The 19182-nt window shown below is 49.1% G+C and overlaps 1 protein-coding gene and 1 long non-coding RNA gene across 2 annotated transcripts; both read left to right on the forward strand.

The window, feature by feature from the left end:
• Positions 1-3480: 3480 nt before the first annotated feature.
• On the forward strand, positions 3481-15969 carry SERPINC1 (serpin family C member 1). Its single transcript, XM_079106408.1, has 7 exons — positions 3481-3724; positions 5678-6047; positions 8464-8679; positions 9515-9652; positions 11692-12082; positions 13126-13190; positions 15041-15969. The coding sequence occupies exons 1-7, from the start codon at positions 3684-3686 to the stop codon at positions 15215-15217; spliced, it is 1398 nt and encodes a 465-aa protein (XP_078962534.1). The 5' UTR covers positions 3481-3683; the 3' UTR covers positions 15218-15969.
• On the forward strand, positions 6060-6976 carry LOC306641331. The gene is made up of 2 exons (XR_013758151.1): positions 6060-6445; positions 6558-6976. It is a non-coding gene; the product is annotated as an uncharacterized lncRNA (long non-coding RNA).
• Positions 15970-19182: the final 3213 nt, after the last annotated feature.

The following is a 19182-nucleotide window of genomic DNA, read 5'->3' on the forward strand; positions in this document are numbered from 1 at the left end:
TGCCAGGACCAAAGCCCTTCGAATTGCTCTGTGTGAGGAAACCTGGGGTCACTTCAGTTTCCATCACCCTCTTGTCTTCTCAAGCCCAAATGCTCACGTGATCTAAAAGGACCCCTCTAACTTTCCTCAGTCATTATGCTTACTTCTGTCAATAACAGGCTTTTGCTTCCCCACAAGTTAGGGAACCTGAGAACACATGACAGAGTACAGTCTGCTTCCCCAGAGCAGACTGCCTGGCTCTGCCTGGGGGCAGCTAAAGGGTTTTGCCCCCAGCCCCCTTTCCTGGTTAGCTGAGCTGCCACAGCCATTCAAGGTAAAGATCCCTGAAGTTAGGGTGACATTTGTTTTTTGCAGTACTGAATCAAACCCAGGGCCTCACGCATGCTAGGCAAGCACTCTACCACTGAGCTGCGTCCCCAGCCCTGATGCTAGTTTTTTAAAAATATTTTTATTAGTTGTTGATGAACCTTTGTTTATTTGTGTATTTATATGTGGTGCTGAGACTCAAACCCAGGGCCTCACGCATGCCAGGTGAGTGCTCCACCACTGAGCCACACCCCAGCCCTGATGCTAGTTTTTGTTCCCAAGCAGCATCTGTTGTTTTTCAGCCCTGGCCATCTGGAAAGGCAGGGCTCAAAGCTGCCACACTGAGTCAGGCACAGTGACACATGCCTGTAATCCTAGTGACTCAGGAGGCCAAAGCAGGAGGATGGCAAGTTCGAGACCAGCCTCAGTAACTTAGCGAATCCCTGTCTCAAAATAGGGGAAAAAAGAGCTAGAAATGTAGCTCAGTGAGTGCCCCCAGCTTCAGTCCCCAGTACTGCAAAAAATAAATAAAAATAAGCTGCCACACTTTCATTCCCAGACAGACACTCATGTCCTCCCCAACCATCAAACGAACGTGGTCACATTGTGCTACAGCAAGCCCTGGAAGATATTCCAGTCACATATCTGATCTGCATTTAAAAACAGAACTCTGTACCCTCGCTTGCTCTGAGTTCCTTCAAGTTACTTCTAGTTCTGTCCACAGCCTCCTGTTTCTCTCCAAGGAACTTTCTCCACTACATCTGCCTCTATGCTCTGCTTGTCTCCTCCACCCTCAACTCGTGAACTAATATAAAAGCAATGAGCTTTGACCCCATGCAACTCCCTCTTGCTCAACCTTCTACGAATACCCTTGCACATTGTTTCTGTTCATGTGAGCAAACAGCCCTCTGGATGAGTAAGCTTGCTTGCTTTTTTTTTTTTTTTAATCTGACTCGATAATCTGAACTTTCCATTTAGGAGGAATTTAATGTCTTTTCTGTTAACAGGACATTCTGGATCTGAATTTCTTCAATCACCAATGTTTTTTGAGTACCTGGTACATTCAAGGCCTCATGCTGTGTGCACTGAGTGTGTTCAATAAATATTTACTGTCTTGATTTGATTTCCCTGAAACCCAAACTGAACTTTCTCACTGTTGTGAGGACTGGGACAAATTCCAGTGAGATGCTTTGAGTCTCAGCTAAAAGCTGCCAAATGATAATGTGGGTGTTATTTTGATTGACTTTAAATCATCTTAATTAAAATGTCATCACCTAATAAACTGGAAACCCAGTGGGGTTGGAGACTCTTCTTCATTTTTTTGTGCCTGATGTTCTGCCAAATTCCATGGAAGGGTTGAGCTTGGAGTTACTCAGTAACCACAGAAAGAGCTTGGCTCTGCTGTTATTTCTCGCCAAGGGTTTACACTGGGGTCCAAAGAAAATAATACGACAGCCCAGGATATGAGGCAACCGGGAAGGACCAGCGAAATGACCTGCTCACGGGAATTACTACGAGGCAGGTGGCAGGCTAGGTAAGGAGGTCTTACCTTGAAAGCTCTGGAAATGAGGGTGACCAAGTAATTGTTCTTTTTTCTCCATGGCTCCTCAAACCAACCCCCAACAGCAGAGCCCAGGGAGACTGTGCTCCTTCCAACCTGGTTTCCACTCATAACAGAGAAAAATAGTCTCACAGCTCTGCTCTCCTTGTGATTTGGGACAAGTAATGAACCCTAGTAAATTGCAGTTTTTCATCTGTAAGCTGGATATAGTAATATCTTCATGGTAGAGCTCATGAGAGAGCGTTAGAAGGCAATTAGCATAGATCCTGCTATGTACTACAAAATGGCACCTGTCAGCCAAACGTGGTGGTGCATACTTGTATTCCAAGCTATTTGGGAGAATGAGGCAGGAGGATAGCAAGTTTGAGGTCAGCCTCAGCAACATAGCAAGACCCTGTTGCACAAAAAAAAAAAAAAAAACAACCCTCATTCTTTCTGACAATGGTATGTTTTTCCATCGTGGTGCTTGGTTCACTTAGAAGTTAGTACCCTTAATGTTTCCTTGTGAATAAATAGTTGTCATTAGTTATTATAAATAAATAGTCCCTTTTAGATGGAAATTATTTCCAATCATTTGCTATTATGAAGCAGGTTATAATTTGCGACCTTGTTCACACCCAGGCGAATGTGTCTATAGCATGAATTTCCCACAATGAAATTCAGGCTCACGGGGCAAGTGCATTTGTAATATTGGATTTCCAAATTTCCCTTCAAAGATTCATAGCAGCATTACTCCAACAGTAATGGAGAGAAAGACCCATTTTGTCACAACCTAGCCACAGTGTGTTGTCTATCTTTATCTCTTTTAATTCCAAGGGCTTTGTGATAACCCTTTTTGGGGAAACAAATAATAGGGAAGAGAAGGAAAACTGCTTAAAAAGTTGCAAAGCCAGGGGCCTGGGCTGTGGCTCAGGGGTAGAGCGCTTGCCTAGCATGTGTGAGGCACTGGGTTTGATTCCCAGCACCTCCTATAAAGAAATAAAATAAAGGTCCACTAATGGGTGGGAATGTAGCTCAGTGGGCCCCTGGGCCCCTGGGTTCGTTCCATCCCCTTTGGTGTAAAATAGAAAAAGGAGGTAGAGGAGGACTTCAGCAGCTACCCCACACTGTCTCCTAATCCCCCAGTGCCATTTTGCTAAGTACTCCCAGCCAGCTCCTTACTCTTCAGAGAAACTCTTGGCTGCACCTGAGGCTCTTGTGCTTGTGTCTCCTTCCCACCACTTTGGGGCTGAGTGGGGAATGGGCCCATCGTGCCTTGGGTGTAGCCAGAGTGTGTCCTGGTTAGGGCCAGGACCTGCCCCTTGTACCTCTTTCCCCACAAATCAGACAGTATCCACTCCCAAAAGCCATGAGAGAGAGGGAATGTACTGAACAGGGAGAGGTCTAGAAGTTTCTGGACATTCAACTTGGTAGTTATATTCACCTATTCTTACTCCCTGAACTGATTAACCAGGAAAAAAAAAAATCCTGCAAAGTTAGATCAGGTATTTCCTACCCATGTTCGAATTCGTGAACATTCTTTTTCTTCTTCTATAAAGGTGGAGAAGCGTGAGAGGGACTGTGGGCAAGAAAGGTGGCACAGCTTCCTAGGCCTGACAGCTTCAGCTTCTCTGCTGATTGAACATCACCAGAACCTATGCTTGCTTAACCCAGGGAAGCGGTCATCAGTCTTTGACCCCAGACCTCTCTCCTATCCAGCTGCCTCCCCCACCTGGCCTCTGGAACCTCAGGCAGATCTAGAGGAAAGAACCAGTTTTCCAAGGGATTGCCTCAGACCACACCGTCTCCACCAGCCCGCCCTGTGGGGACCTTGGTCATGGAGTCCCCTGGGACAGGAACTGCAGCTGCAGGGGCAAGGTAAGAGGGCCGGCCTGCCCTTCGCACGCTCTCGCTGCCTTCCCACCTGCCCCACCGTTGAGGAGACCAGGCTGGCCCTTACCTGGAGGCCTGTGAGACGTCATTGCAGGCGCCCTCCTCCCTCCCGCAGGCCTCCTGGGGTAAGGCCTTCCCTAAGCCACACCCTGGTCAGCCCAAGGTGCCTTGCAGATTGCAGAGCTGACGCGAGAGGGGACTTCCCAGGTGCCAGCACTGAACAGAGGGCAACTTCAACCCAGGAGGACCTCCCGGGCTCCCTCCTTGCTCCTCCTTCCGCTTAGCTCCCCTGCCCGCTAAGTCCTCTTTGACTCGATGGCTGTCATCCTGTCCTTCAGTGAGACGTCCCCTCCCCCATGCCACGCGCAGTCCCTCCTTGATCTGAATTGTCACTGGAGGCGAGGAGTAAAGGGGGCTTCAGTTCATCATGGTTTCGTATGCTTAACCCAGCTCCAAGGCCCCCAGCTTCCAGTCTACTTTCGAATGTACCCGAAGGACAGAACGGGAACTGGCAGGCAGTGGAGTTGGGGAGTGGAGCGGAGTTCTTCCTGCTTTCCTTCCGCCACCTCTCTCCCATTGTGAAGAGATGGCTTCCGACTACACAAAAAGACAGGTGCCCTCAGCAGCTGCTCCCAACTTCTGGCCCCCCACTGGCCGCCTGCCCAGCAGAGTACCTCAGTGGGTCTTTCTGCACTGCAGGCCTGTCTCTTCTCCAGGAGGACACTGAGAAACCTCAGTCCCCAGATACAGACTCCCTTCTGTACAGGCACCCCAAACCCCCAGCAGGAAGCCCTGGCCCCTGTCTTATCTACAGAGATATTATGAGATGTTCTCTCTCAGTCTACTTTATTGGGTGTCCCAATTCTTTCTATTTATTTATTTATTTGCCAGTCTCACTGTCAAATTTCCTAAAAACGGAGATTAGCTTCATTCACATTTAGTGACCTCCTGTTGGGACTATTAAAATTTTCAGGTAAAGAAAGGATGAAGGCCTGATCGCAACAATCTGGGAGGCTCAGATAGAGGCTCACAAAGTCCAAGGCCAACCTGGGAACTCGGGGGGTGAGACCCTGTCTCAAAACAAGACTTTATAAAAGAGCCGGGGGTGTAGATCGGTGGCAGAGTGCTTGCCAAGCATGCACCAAGGCCCTGGGCACAAACTGTAGATTGAAAAAGCAAAGAAACAAACAAGGAGGAGGGTCTGAGTTAAGGCAGGGCAGTGAGGGGTGAGAGGAAAAGGACGCAGAAGTCCTCACATCTGGGGTCTGACTAGAGAAGAGGGTGAAAGGAAGGAATCCAGGTGATTTGGGGTCTCTGGCCCTGGGGCTCACGGGGCTCCCACTCCCTGACTGAGGCGAGGAAGGGAAACAAGGTGCTCCTGAGAATGAGACTGCGGTGGGTCATGGGTCACAGGGACTCGCAGGACGGAGGGGAGCAGGGGGACTGGGGCTCAGCAGAGGGCTGGAGCTGGGGCGAGACTTGGGAGTCTTCAGGACACACAAGTTGCCTTGGTTCCACTCCATCTTTCTTTTGTTCTGAATCCTAAACACCCTCAGGATCCAGGTAAACCTGTCCATCTGTGAGGGCTTCCCTCAACAGCCTTGGCTAGTGGCTCCCTTACTGCCCCAACTCCTCATTAGGCCCCAGAGCCCTGCACTGGTCTCCCTGCAGGAGCTGCATTCTCTGTTTCTCCCAGCAAGGGGCATGGCCGCTCAGCTGACTCCACTGAGCGTCAAGCAGCCCAACCATGTCCAGGCAAGTGGTACCGTCCACTTGAGGAGGCCCCGACTAGATGGACTGGGCTTGTGCTCAGTTGGAGCCCAGCCCTCCTCCTGGCCAGCCAGGTGGGCTGCCATCCTCAGCTTTCCTGGGGCAGGTCTGTGGTGGCCAGTGGGGAGGGGCTCCCAGCCTACTTGACACAGCCTCTGTCCCTTGTAGGAAAGTGTGTCTTCTCTCTTTGCTGCTCATCGGCCTCTGGGGCCGTGTGGCCTGCCATGGGAATCCTGTGGAGGACATCTGCACAGCCAAGCCCCGGGATATTCCCGTGAATCCCATGTGCATTTACCGCTCCCCAGAGAAGAAAGTGGCTGAGGATGAGGGTTTGGAGCAGAAGGTCCCTGAGGCCACCAACCGTCGGGTCTGGGAACTGTCCAAGGCCAATTCCCGCTTTGCCACCGCCTTCTATCAGCACCTGGCAGACTCCAAGAATGACAACGACAACATTTTCCTGTCACCCCTGAGTGTCTCCACGGCTTTTGCTATGACCAAGCTGGGTGCCTGCAATGACACCCTCAAGCAGCTAATGGAGGTACAACCCAAAGCCCTCTGTTCAGCTTCCCTGCTGGGAGAACCTTGGGCTCCCAAACCTACACATCGGGAGCTCGTTCGGATTATTTCCTTTGACTCACCACTTAATGTGTCAGAATTTCAGTTTTCTTGTTCGTTTGTTTGGTTTTTTATTTTTTTGTACTGCAGAGGGAACCCAGGCCCGGCACGAGCTAGACAGGTGCTCTGCCACTAAGCTGCATCTCCAGTCTGCCTAAGTTTTTAAAACTTCAAAACAGTGCCTCACTAAGTTGCCCAGAGTGGTCTTAAATCTGCCACCCTCCTGCTTCAGCCTCCTGAATCGCTGAGAATCACTACTTGGGTGACCGCTCTGTAAATCCACGTTTCCTCCTCTGGGTTTGTAAATGGGTGCAGCCCTGGGTTTCCTACAACTTCTTTTTCTTTTTTCTTTTTTTTTTTGCGGTACTGGGGATTGAACTCAGGGCCTTGTGCTTGCGAGGCAAGCACTCTACCAGCTGAGCTATCTCCCCAGCCCTCCTACAACTTCTTTTTAGTCATCGATCATATCTGTATGTTATAGTCAGCACTATCTCTGTGCCAGACAACGTGGCCACAAGTGTGGACGCCCAGTTCCTGCCCTGCTAGGGGGGAGCTCAGGCTCTGCTCTGTGGTAAGGACTCTAGGCTTGCCAGGCACCGTGGCCCAACCTGCAATCCCAGTGACTTAGAAGGCTGAGGCAGGGTGACTGCAAGCTTAGGGTCAGCCTTAGCAACTTCGTGAGGCCCTAAGTAACTTAGTGTTGGGGCTGAGGATGGGGCTCAGGGGTAAAGGGCCCCTGGGTTCAATCCCCCGTACCAAAAAAAAAAAAAAAAGGACTCTAGGATTTTATCTCGAGACCTGGTATCCAGGGACCTCGAGGGTGTGAGAACATATCCTTGCTCTGGGCAAAATCGATCATAGTAGTGACTTAGTCTCCCGGCTTTGCTTTTTTTGGGGAGGGAAGTGGGAAAAGATTAAAAAAAGAAACAAAAAAAGCCATGAATTAAGTAGCCACTGATACCACTCTAAGAGGTTGCAGATGGAACCCTAGATCCTTCATCCCGCCATGGTGCCTGGCTGGCTTTCTTCAGGTTTTCTTTTTCGTTCCTCTCTCCCCCTTCCCCTCCTTCCCTTCTTCCTTCCCTCCTTCCTTCCCGCCTTCCTTCCTTTCTCATTCTTCTTTTTCACGGTACTGGGGATTGGACCCAGCATCTCACGAATGCCAAGAAAGCCTTGTACAGCAGAGTTCCACCTCTAGCCCTTCCGGTTTGATTTTTGTGTGTTTTCCCAACACAAAAGAGACCTACTGAAGCGGCTCTCCTTTCCTTTCCCTATGAAGTATTCTCAGTGCTTTCTTTTTTGGTGCAGTGGGCACTCCACCACTGAGCTACATCCCCAGTCCTTTTTAACTTTAAGGTAGAATCTTGCTGCCCAGGCTGGCCTTGAACTCATACTCCTCTTGCCTTGGCCTCCCAAGTCACTGAGATTATAGGCTGCCTCTCTCCCAGGTGAGAGTTTCAATGTGAACCTTCCCACTAGACCAGAGCGAGGCCTGGGGGTACCACTGCAGCTGTAGAGCACCTGCCTGGCTAGCACAGAGCCCTGGGTTTGACCCCTGGCGCTGGGGAAAAAAAGAAAAAATGAAACAGAACACTGTTTCCAAATCCTTTGGGCCCTTCTTTCTACAAAATCTTCCAAGACAAGATACCACATATTAGAGAAGTGGGGTCAGGCTCTATCACTAGACAAAAGAGAAACAGCACCAGATTTTAGTCAAAAGAACAATCTTTAAAAAAAATGGTGGGGGCATACTGGAATGAATCAGGTAAACCAAAGAGGACAAAACCAAAGGCCTTTCGTCACCCGAGGACCGCATGGCCGGGAGGGGAAAGGGCACCCTCCCCAGTTCACCTTGGAATGGTGAAGGCAGGGCTGGGCGTCTGACAGCTCTGGTTCTGTCACAGACAACCTTTGAGACCTTCTTGGCTCGGAGACTCTTATTATGGGCCATCTGTCCCCTGGCTGGTGGAATCACCCCTAACACAACCAGTGTCCCAGAGGCGGCCATGGCAGTGTCTGTCATGAGCAGAGACCTGGTCATCTGCTCCACTCTGTCCAGCACCTTCAAGAGGACGTTTCCCATTCTGGTGGGAAAGCATCCATGTGTTGGTGGGTGCCCCTTAGAGAGGGTAGGTGGCACCCAGTCTCCGTCCTTCCCTTTCCTTTTATCCTTCCTGCCCTTTGATCTTTCATTCATTTATTCATTTTAGAAACATGAGCCGGGTATTCACATTGCGCCAGGCGCGAGCTCAGAGTAGCTGACCCAGGGCCGCGCTGTGCTCACCACCCACGTCGGCCAGGCTGCCCACCAAACCCAGCATCTTCTCTTGCTTCTGTAGGTTTTTAAGTTTGATACAATTTCTGAGAAAACATCTGATCAAGTCCACTTCTTCTTTGCCAAACTGAACTGCCGACTCTATCGAAAAGCCAACAAATCTTCCAAGTTGGTATCAGCTAACCGCCTCTTTGGAGACAAATCTCTGACCTTCAATGAGACCTACCAGGATATCAGTGAGGTGGTCTATGGAGCCAAACTTCAGCCCTTGAACTTCAAGGTGAGTTGCAGGTGTCATCTCTAACCTGAGTTCTTCCTCTCCACTCAGAGACTGAAGAGGTAGAAAAGCAGGGTCCAAATTAACTCTGCTCTGCAGGCTAAAGACTGGTGGGGGACAAGTCTGTACCCTGGGATACATAGTTCCACTTATACCTCAGAAATCGGTGGTATCTGTGGCTTAGCTTGCAGAGGTTGCTCTGGAGAAGTTGCATAAATGATCGATTCTTCACTTCCTTCACTATGTTCAAATATACACCAAAGGCTATTCTGGAGATGCCAGTCCCATAAGAGACCTGTTTCATGTGAACAATCACCTTGGTCAAATAACATGGGATATGATTTTCATTTTACGTCCCTAGAGATTCACCCAGTGCATCAGCTGTTAGGTGTTCTGAGGAGTTCTGCGACGAACGCTGGACTCTGTCAGCATTTCTCCAACTGCTGTTCCCACCTGGGCAGTCCCTCCCCTCATCCTCCCAACCTGCCAGGCCTCCTTGTTTCCCACATGTGCATGTGTGGAGACTGCTCGTGTGAGTTCAGGTTTTCCAAAGTCAGAAAAGATAGTACTTTATCTTCTTTTTCCCAGACTCTTTTCCTTTTATCTGTTCCTTTCTTCCTTCCTCTTTTTGTTTCCTTTTCCTTCTTTAAGATTAATTTGCTGTGTGGAAACTTGGTGGCATTGTATTAGATGTATGAGATTTGCTCTGTTTGGGGAAAAGCGATGCTTCTAAACCAAATGGTGGGAAAGGGCAGAGGGACGGTGAGCAGAATGAAGTGCTTCATGGAACCATGGAGAAGCGACTGAACAGCACAGGTTTGTTTCCTGATCTCCTTAGGAAAATGCAGAGCAGGCCAGAGTGACCATCAACAATTGGGTGGCCAATAAGACTGAAGGCCGGATCACTGATGTCATTCCCTCGGACGCCATCAACGAGCTCACTGTTCTGGTGCTGGTCAATACCATCTACTTCAAGGTACTGAGTGGCCCTGGGGGGACGCTAGGCACTTCTGCTCACCCACTTTCACACTGTTGGGCGTGTGCAGACGTTTCCCAGCTGTAAAACGGTTCTTGTGTGGACTGGGCAGACATATTTGCAGGGAGCACAGAACTTTTAGGACCATGGCAGCTGGGCTGAGGTCCAGGGGGCTTTGTCAAATCCCTAGGCCTGGGGACACACTTGGAAGCCCCACGTGACACTTTCTGCTGTCCAGTTAACTCCATTTGAAATCTGGAACAAAATGGCAGCATCTGTTGACGATCCTTAGTGACAAGATTTTTCCCAGTGTCTGGAGTGGCTTGTGTAGAGTCTTAGCTCCCCTCCGCATGCCAGGCTCACCTCAGACTGGGCAGAGGCCCCGTTATTTGATGGTGTAGATGGCCTTGTCTTCCCCTGAGTCGAGAGTTCTAAGACTTCCTAACAGATTGCATTTAGGAGAAGCCAAACAGATCCCTGACTCCCAAGAGGACCACAGCGGAAGGTGGGATGTGCCCCACACACATGCTCCTCTCCTTCCTCCATGCCACCCAGGGGTTTAGCCGGTCACCGCCGTGCCACTCACACTGTCTCTTGGGGAACCCCTCCGCAAGAATAGAGTAGGTGGCCTCTCTGCAATGTGTGTCGCCCCTCAAGGTCTCAGAATTTGCCAGTTATTTGCTCTCTCCTTTTTTTCCCCCCAAGAGTTCTGTCATTTTAAAGGTAGTGAGGATCCAACACAGAAGACAGAACCTGTAGCTCTCTTGATACAACATCAAAAAGAGACCTTGGGGCTTGGCTGTGGCTCAGAGGTGGAGCGCTTGCCTGGTATGCGTGAGGCCCTGGGATTGATCCTCAGCACCACATAAAAATAAATAAATAAGATAAAGGTGTTGTGTCCATCCACAACTAAAAACATAGAAAAATAATTAAAAAAGAGAACTTGGTCACTTGCGGGTTTGGTTCTGTGTGCCTTCCTGTATTTCTCACATTTTCGGCAGTGATTATTGCTTTCACAGTCAGAAAAATAAAAGCTAAAACCAAGAACAACGGTAAGTGTCCTTGCAAGTTCTCAGGTGGAACTCAAGTCGTCTTTTGCTCTCTGCCTCCCACCAGCCTTTCTCCAGGGCCAACCTCCAAAGTCCTGTCTCTGCCCCTGACGAGGAGAGGCCGGACTGAAGACTGAGGGCCACCCCGGTGGCGCCAAGGCAGGGCCTGGGGTCTGGCTGGCTGAAGAGCCTGGCAGAGGTGGAGCAGGAACTCATTTATGTGGATGAGTTTCAAATCCTGACTCTTCCGAGTGCAAGAATCTGGGAGAGCCACCAGGAATTTCCTATGCCGCAACTTCGGCATCTAAAAGATGATAATGATACACCTACCTCGGGGTAACCGAGGAGACGGAACGAATTAACCCACGTACACTGCATGAAGTAGTCCCCTGTCCCGTACTGTATACGGGAAGCATTTTATAGGTATCAGCTGTCACCAGCTCCTAACCCTGCCCAGAGAGGCCGCCATTCAGAGTTAAATGACTTGTCTCAAGAGCGAAGAGCCAGAAGGTGACAAGGAAAGGTGCAGTCAGGCAGCCAGACCCCAGGCCCTGCCTTGGCACCACCGGGGTGGCCCTCAGTCTTCAGTCCGGCCTCTCCTCGTCAGGGGCAGAGACAGGACTTTGGAGGTTGGCCCTGGAGAAAGGCTGGTGGGAGGCAGAGAGCAAAAGACGACTTGAGTTCCACCTGAGAACTTGCAAGGACACTTACCGTTGTTCTTGGTTTTAGCTTTTATTTTTTCTGATTGTGAAAGCAATAATCACTGCCGAAAATGTGAGAAATACAGGAAGGCACACAGAACCAAACCCGTTTATAATCCCATCACTCAACACAGTTGTTATTAACCCTTTCCTGCCCACCCCTTCGGTGTTTTTCCTGACGATTACACTCACGTCTATTAATATAACAAGAGAGCTCCCGTTTCACAAGTATTCTCCTGTGAATGTTTTTGTTCTTGCTTTGTGACCATCTTCCCTGGCCTCGGTCCAGGGCCTGTGGAAGTCAAAGTTCAGTGCTGAGAACACGAGGGAGGAGCCATTCTACAAGGCCGATGGGAAGTCATGCCCAGCGTCTATGATGTACCAGGAGGGCAAGTTCCGGTACCGGCGGGTGGCGGAAGGCACCCAAGTGCTCGAGCTGCCTTTCAAGGGAGATGACATCACCATGGTGCTCATCCTGCCCAGGCCCGAGAAGAGCCTGGCCAAGGTGGAGCAGGAGCTCACCCCTGAGGTCCTGCAGGAGTGGCTGGAGGAGTTGGTGGAGACGATGCTGGTGACCCACGTGCCCCGCTTCCGCATCGAGGACAGCTTCAGTCTGAAGGAGCAGCTGCAAGACATGGGTCTTGTGGATCTGTTCAGCCCTGAGAAATCCAGCCTCCCAGGTGGGTGTGGGAGGGAGTCTCCTCCTCTCTCTGTTCCGAGGTGGTGTGGCAAAAGTGGAGGAGTTGAAGAAAGACCAGGACAAAGCCATGGGTCAGGACGCCTAGATTCTGACCCCAGCTCTCTGCTGACTGTGGAAGGTCCTTCCTCTTTGGGGGCCTCAGTTTCTTCTTCTATAAAAGGGGGGACTTGCTCTCAGATCACCACTTTTCCGGTCAGCCCTGGTACCCTGTGAATCTGTAGCTGATAGAGGAGATGGAACCAAGTGGAAAAGAAAGGAATTAGAAGCCAGGCACCGAAGCACATACCTGTAATCCCAGACTCAGGAGGCTGAGGCGGAGGATGGCAAGTTCAAGGCCAGCCTTGTCAACTTAGTGAGACCCTGTCTCAAAATAAAAAAGAAAAAAAGGGCTGGAGAGCTCAGTGGCAAATCACCTGTAGGTTCAATCCCCAGTAAAAAAAAAAAAAAAAAAAAAAAAAAAGAGGTTTACAAGATGTTAGGTAATTGGATTTATCTTTACTGGGCTATCTATAAACTATTTCTGAAAGTCGACCCATCTTTTAAAAATGTGGCTAAATGGAAAAGAAAGATTCCCTCAAAATGTGAAGGTCTTTTTTTTTTTTTTTTTTTTAAGAACAGAATCCTTCTGATCCTGTGGTACACACAATAATCCCAGCTACTCAGGAGACTGAAGCAGGATTCCAAGTTTAAGGCCAACTTTAGTAATTTAGGGAGACTGTTTCAAAATAAAAATTTTAAAAGGTTGGGAATACAGCTCAGTGGTAGAACTCCCGGGTTCAATTCCCAGTACCAAGGGGAGAAAAAAAATTCCATCTTTCCCCACCTTCTCCAAAGAGCTGAAGGATGAGATTAGATCCATAAGAGCCAGGCTGAACAAACCCAAAGTACTGCCTTATTTTTTAACACGTATTCACTGGAGGCCCAGGATTTCTTTCTCTTTTTCAAAACGTCCCAAAGGACCTCTTAATTCCAACTGAGTCCCTGTTTGTGGGTTGAAGTCGACTTCTCTGGACTTGCTCCCAGGTATTGTTGCAGACGGCAGGAACGACCTCTATGTCTCAGATGCGTTCCACAAGGCGTTTCTCGAGGTGAGTCCACCGCCCTGGCTTTCTCTTCCGGTGTGCTTTCCTGCCACTCCATGCATCTGTGTCTCCTGCCATGTGTAACTTGGGCAGTGCTGCTGCACCAGCTCTCCAGGCACAGGGGCACAGGAAGCAGGACGAGTGGAGGGGCACTTCTAACACCCTCAGCTCAACCTGTCCACCTCTCCTCCCTGGGCTCTGCTCTCCTCTGATGGGACTGTCCCCGCCTCCTTGCCCACTCCCCACAGTAGGTCACTCAGGGACACATTTAGGGGGAGGGGGACACAGGAAAAGGAGCCATCGAAGGCCACTGTGAAGGAATTCAGAGGAGGAGGAGAAGGAGGAGAAGGAGGAGGAGTTTTAAGAAAACAGCATCTAGCAAGAAGATGGCAAGTGGAAAGTCACCTTTTCCTGAGGGACTTGGACAGAGGTGCGTGTGCGGGGAGCACAAGCCCACTTGCACTGGTGGAAGAGCAAGCGGAAGGTGGGAGAGGGGGCCGGTGAGTGTAGATCACCCGAGGTGGGCTCTGGAGAACTGGAGCACCGGCCTGCACTGCAGGAAACACAACGGTGGGCCCTCTCCCTGGGAGATCACCATGCGCACCGCCACGCGGAGGTCGGAGAAGGCCCTCCTGAAGAAGATGGTCCCCCGCTGCTTCACTTGCGCTCCCCAGACCGAGGCGATTGGACAGAATGATGGCTCTGGGCACCTTGTGAGCCTGTGTGCTCCGAGGGTGACCTGGGACCGACAGTGTGCCATCTGGGGCTCTGCGGCACTGGAGATCCTGAGCCGGGGCCTGAGAATCTGTTTATTTACAAACTCTTAGGGGACTGTGCTGTACCATCAGGTTTGGGAACCACCAGTGTAGACCGTTCTTCATGGAAGCCAGACTGTGAGGCAAAGGAGACGGACCAATGTTCCAGTGTTCCCAGGACTGAGGAAGCCGAAAAGAAACGAGGCTGTGGTCAAAGAGAAAGGTTCAGAGCGTGGTGCCAGTACACTCGGTTCCAGGCTCCACGCTCAGCAGGAAATGTTGGGTGGTGAGGAAAGTGGATCATGGGACAGGAGGAAGTCTGGAGGCGGAAGGAGATGGAACCTGTTAGTAAAAGCTCTGTCTGCTATAAAGTGTAGCCCCAGGATGAGTGTGAAGAAGATAATATGGAGAGACAGCGGATAAGGAAGGGAGAAGGAAGGAGGGGGAAGACCAGGAGAGGGAGAAACATCACTAACTGGGTCCACAAAGCTCAGGGACCTGAAGTCCTTCTCAGGGACAAAGCTAGGGATATTCTGGGCAGTCAGGGAACATTTTCTCAAGTCCCTCTAGAAGTGGTGATTCTGTTTATCAACCAAGTTCAAATACCCTTGTCTCAATCTGTTACTTGGAGAAAAACCTATCTTGTCCAGCCAGAGGACCCTCGCCACTAGCCGAGTCCCGAGTGGCTGTTTGGGGTAGTTACGGGGTAGTCACACCTGGAGCTTCTTTGATGCTCTGAGTGGAACTATTAAAACCACAGAGCTCTGATCTTGGTCAGAATTTCTCTTGGCAGTTAGTACAAAATAACCTTGTGACACCACGTTCAATGATGCCAGCCGGAAACGTGACAACCCTGTGCACACTCAGATTGCTGGTTCAGGGGTGCATGGAGGGACCCCTGCAAGGCTTGCAGGCACAGAGGTGTGTCACAGTCACTGGATCAAAGAGCGAGCAGAGCAGGTTCTGGAGGGAGTTGCTCTGACCCTGTGCTTACCACTGGGACACAAACAGCCTTTCGAGAACTGCTGGCCTGTGACGGAGGCCCTGCCTCTGGAGGGCCTAGAGCAGCTAACGCAGCGCTGTCTCCTGTGTGACTTGCAGGTGAACGAGGAAGGCAGCGAAGCAGCAGCGAGCACTGCCGTCAGCATCGCGGGCCGATCACTGAACCCCAACAGGGTGACCTTCAAGGCCAACAGGCCCTTCCTCGTTCTTATAAGGGAAGTTGCTCTGAACACTATTATCTTCATGGGGAGAGTAGCAAACCCTTGCGTTAACTGAAGTATTCGTATTCTCTTCCTGTTTGGTTTGTGAATAGAAGTAAAAATAAATACAGCTGCTCCCACCTCACAGTTGTGAAAGGACTTTGCCACCTGAAATGAAGACAAGGGGAGGAAAAAGAGATGCTATTGGGGCATTTGGTAAAATGATGCTTTCAACTGTTTTCTCCCCCATAACCAATCTTAGGTCAAGAAAATGAAAGAGGTGGCAAGTGGCTCAGGCCTGCAATCTCGGTGACTTGAAAGCTGGGGCAGGAGGGCTGCAGGTCCCAGGCCAGCCTGGGCAACTTAACCAGACCCTGTCTTGAAATAAAATTTTAAAAGGACTAAGCTGAGCCAGGCACGGTGGTGCAGCCTGTGATCCCAGTGGCTCAGGAGGCTGAGGCAGGAGGATCATGAGTTCAAAGTCCGCCTCAGCACAAGCAAGGTGCTAGGCAACTCGGTGAGACCTTGTCTCTAAATAAAACTCAAAACAGGGCTGGGGATGTGGCTCAGTGGTGCAGTGACCCTGAGTTAAATCCCAGCACAAAAACAAAAGGACTAAAGGACTAACCTGGACACAGTGGCACATGCCTGTAATCCCAGCTACTGGGAAGACTGAGGCAGGAGGATCCTAAGTTCAAAGTCAGCCTCAGGAACTTAACGAGGCCCTAAATAACTTAATGAGACCCTGTCTCAAAAGGGTTGGGGATGTGGTTTGATGGATAAACATCCCTGGGTTCAATCCCTGGTACAAAACAAAACAAAACAAAAGATCATAGATATCCTGAAAAGGTAGGGGTAATTGGAATCCTCAGTATTCCCATCACGTTAAAAACTTCCAAAAAACCATAAACGAATTAATCTCTATATACAGAAAAGACAGAGATTCAAATCTGAGTATTAAACCATTTAATTCTCAAACCACTCACATGCATAATAGTCTTTTACACAGTGTTAAAATAAAGAGGAAAATGCATTTTCATACAGAATTTCAAGTATACATTAATAGACTTTTCAGATTACTAACCAAGTTGCTAAGATTTCATTCACATTGTTCTTAAAGCTGTTCGACGAGAAAGCTTTTGCTAAACTGCTTTAAATATGTTCATATAAACCCACGCCTTGACTCTTCTGCGAACTGCCCTCCCCCACCCTGCTGCCCGCCCCCCTCCCCGACACCACAGGGCTCCTGGGGCTCTAGGAGACATGCTACCCCTCCAGAATTATTGGCTTGTCACCTGGGGAAGGACAGTCTGCAGGAGGAGAGTGTGAGGACACCTGTCAAAGTAAGGGAGAACCAACCTGATACTGAGGGATGATGCAATTCTGGACCATATCAGTTGAATTTTTATCAAAAAACCCCCTGGCATCCCACAAAACAACTTTGTTCCTGACAATTTGGTAGCTGACAAAATCACCTAGTATTAGTTTTTTTTTTTCTTTTTTCCCTCCAGAGAAATTTCCAAAATCAGAGTAGGCATTTTGAACAATTTCTACGTGGTGGTCGTTTCTTTCTCCCTTTGGCAGGGAGTAGTAGGTGGGGGCAGCTTAAAAACGGATGCTATTTGTGTGTTCACAAGAAGACTTTTGGTTAAGTTTATGGTCTGGCAAGAGTTCTCCCTCCTCAACTCTCCTCCTGACGTGCTCCGGCTTCAGGGCCAGAACAGTCACTCTCCTTAGGGATTAAAGTGCATTTTTCAGTAAAGGGGACGGGGAGAGGTGGCGATTCACACTGACGTGACTATGATTAACGGAGGGTGGGGTGAAAGTCCTGACCCTATATATAGGTATTTATAATTAAGGACATGAAAAAACAGATAGTCTCAGGAAACAAGATGCACGAGGCCAGCCCAGCATCCTCAGTGGTAGAGCGGCATCCTGGCTTGCTGGCCTTTCTGTGCATCTTTATTATTAATGGAGTAACTGCTGCCCATGGAAGACACAAATCTCAAACGTTAGGGTTTTTCAAAGGGAAAAAACAGATTGGTAGGTTCTTAGAGTTAAAAATACTCTATCCCATTCCCTTCCAGGGTAACATTTTAGAAACTGATTGTCTGTTTTAATAAGAATCCGAGTTGTGAATAGCAAGTTGTGAGAACTGTTGTTAAATCTGTTACTTATACATACTATAGTAGCTTTCGGAAATGCAGGGATGAGGCAGGCACAGTTGATTCTTGCTATCAATCAACTGGAGGGAAATGGAATCTTCCTATGATCTCTTTATTGACAGCTACCACCAGAGTCTTATTTTCTATTTTACTTTCAATGCTTTATCACTTATTGGTGTGGCTAGGGGGGGAACCGAGTTTTCCAAAGAGAAGGAAATGCTACATTAATCCGCTGTACAAAGAAGTGATGGGTTCAAGATGAGAAGGGGAACTCGTCCTGGGGTCTGGCCTCTGAGTCCAGTGTGATCTGCTTTTCACAGTGACCAGTGGGAAGGCACAGTGCCAGGGACAGGCAGATGGGGAGAGCTGTCACCCATCATGTAAGCACCATAGGGAACAACTGGATTTCTTCCAGACTGTCCATCTGAAGGAAGCCAAATTTCTGCTATACTGGCTTTTCTATCTTGGAACCCTCAAGCTTCTCTTTGCCTCTTGGGAGGCAGTGCATGAGTGGGTCCCATCCCCAAATTATGAGGAACCAGGAAAACTAAATGCTCTTTGATTCTTCTCCCTTCACTCAAGTAGGCTGACAGGCCAAAAACCCAGAGTTCTCATTTCAAGGTTTTAAAGAAACCTTAAAAGATACTGATGTTCCTGATTGAACCGTGAATCCATTCTAAGTTCTGCCATTGGATCACAAAATAATGCAACAGGCTAAACTGCGAATGCACGTCCAGGCAGATGAAAAGCTGGACTGAGCTAGACCACATTTCTGTAGCCTGGAGTCCAGGAACGTCTTCCTTTGCCGAGGGCAGGGGGTGGGCAGAGTGGCGGAACTGTGGTCGGGCTAGAATCTGCTTAGCTGTTTCAGAAGGATTTCCTAGAGGGTTAGGGATCAGCAAGCCAACTCACTAGGTTGACCTAACTTCACAGTCCTGCTGCGGAATTCCTTTTAAGGAGTTTGTTTCATTCCTTGCTTAAAACATAGTACATGTTTATATAGTTACCTTTTACTACTTCCCCATCCTTCCCCACCACTCTCCCCTGCTCAAAAATCTTAAAATTCCAGTGTGATGCACTTTGCATAAGGTTCAGCAACGTTTCACAGTACTCCTCAATGCTCTTCAGGGGCTACTCTTTTTGGAGTCCCACAGGCTGACACTTTTGTCTTTCCACCAAGGAAGACTTCAGCAAATCTAAGGCCAGAAGGCCTGTCCTCTGACACTCTGGCATCGACAAGCTGAGCAACAGAAGGCCTCAATGCGCTTCAAACCAACTTGGTAGCCAAATGCTAATCCAGTCTTCTGCACTTACCAACTTTTTCCTCAACTGACTTTTTCTTGCACACACCACCCATTTGAAGTTCAAATTATCAAGGAGTTACAGGCAATGCATGAATGGAATTTTCTGTGGTGTTGAGAGTACTGAGAAGACAGACTGCTATGCTCGAACCTTCTCTTAAACACAAATTTCTTTCTTGAGCTAGAAGTCACTTGGTAGCTAGTTAATTTGAACAGTGGTTCTCACTTTTTATGGGTAATGCAACAATTCTCCCTCCCCATCACCAGATGTGAGATTGCCGTAGGCAGTAACAGACCTCACTGCCGTGAAACCACCTTCACCACCGGGGTGAAGCGAAGGGAGACACGGAGCCTCATGTGGGAATGGCTGGGCTGGGTCTTTTGTCATCCTGGAACACAGACACTAAAATGACTCGCTTCATATTTCACAGAATATTCAGAAATATTTATGCCTTAGTTCATTTCATTCACAAAAAAAGCAAAGGAAGAGTGAGAGTCACTTGACACAGAAATCCACTTAGAAGACAGACTCCGAGACAGTCAAATGTGCCGCGATCGCCCGAGCAGGATCCTTC

This window comes from Sciurus vulgaris (genome assembly GCF_902686455.1).
Source record: "Sciurus vulgaris genome assembly, chromosome: 12".
NCBI classification, from domain to species: domain Eukaryota; kingdom Metazoa; phylum Chordata; class Mammalia; order Rodentia; family Sciuridae; genus Sciurus; species Sciurus vulgaris.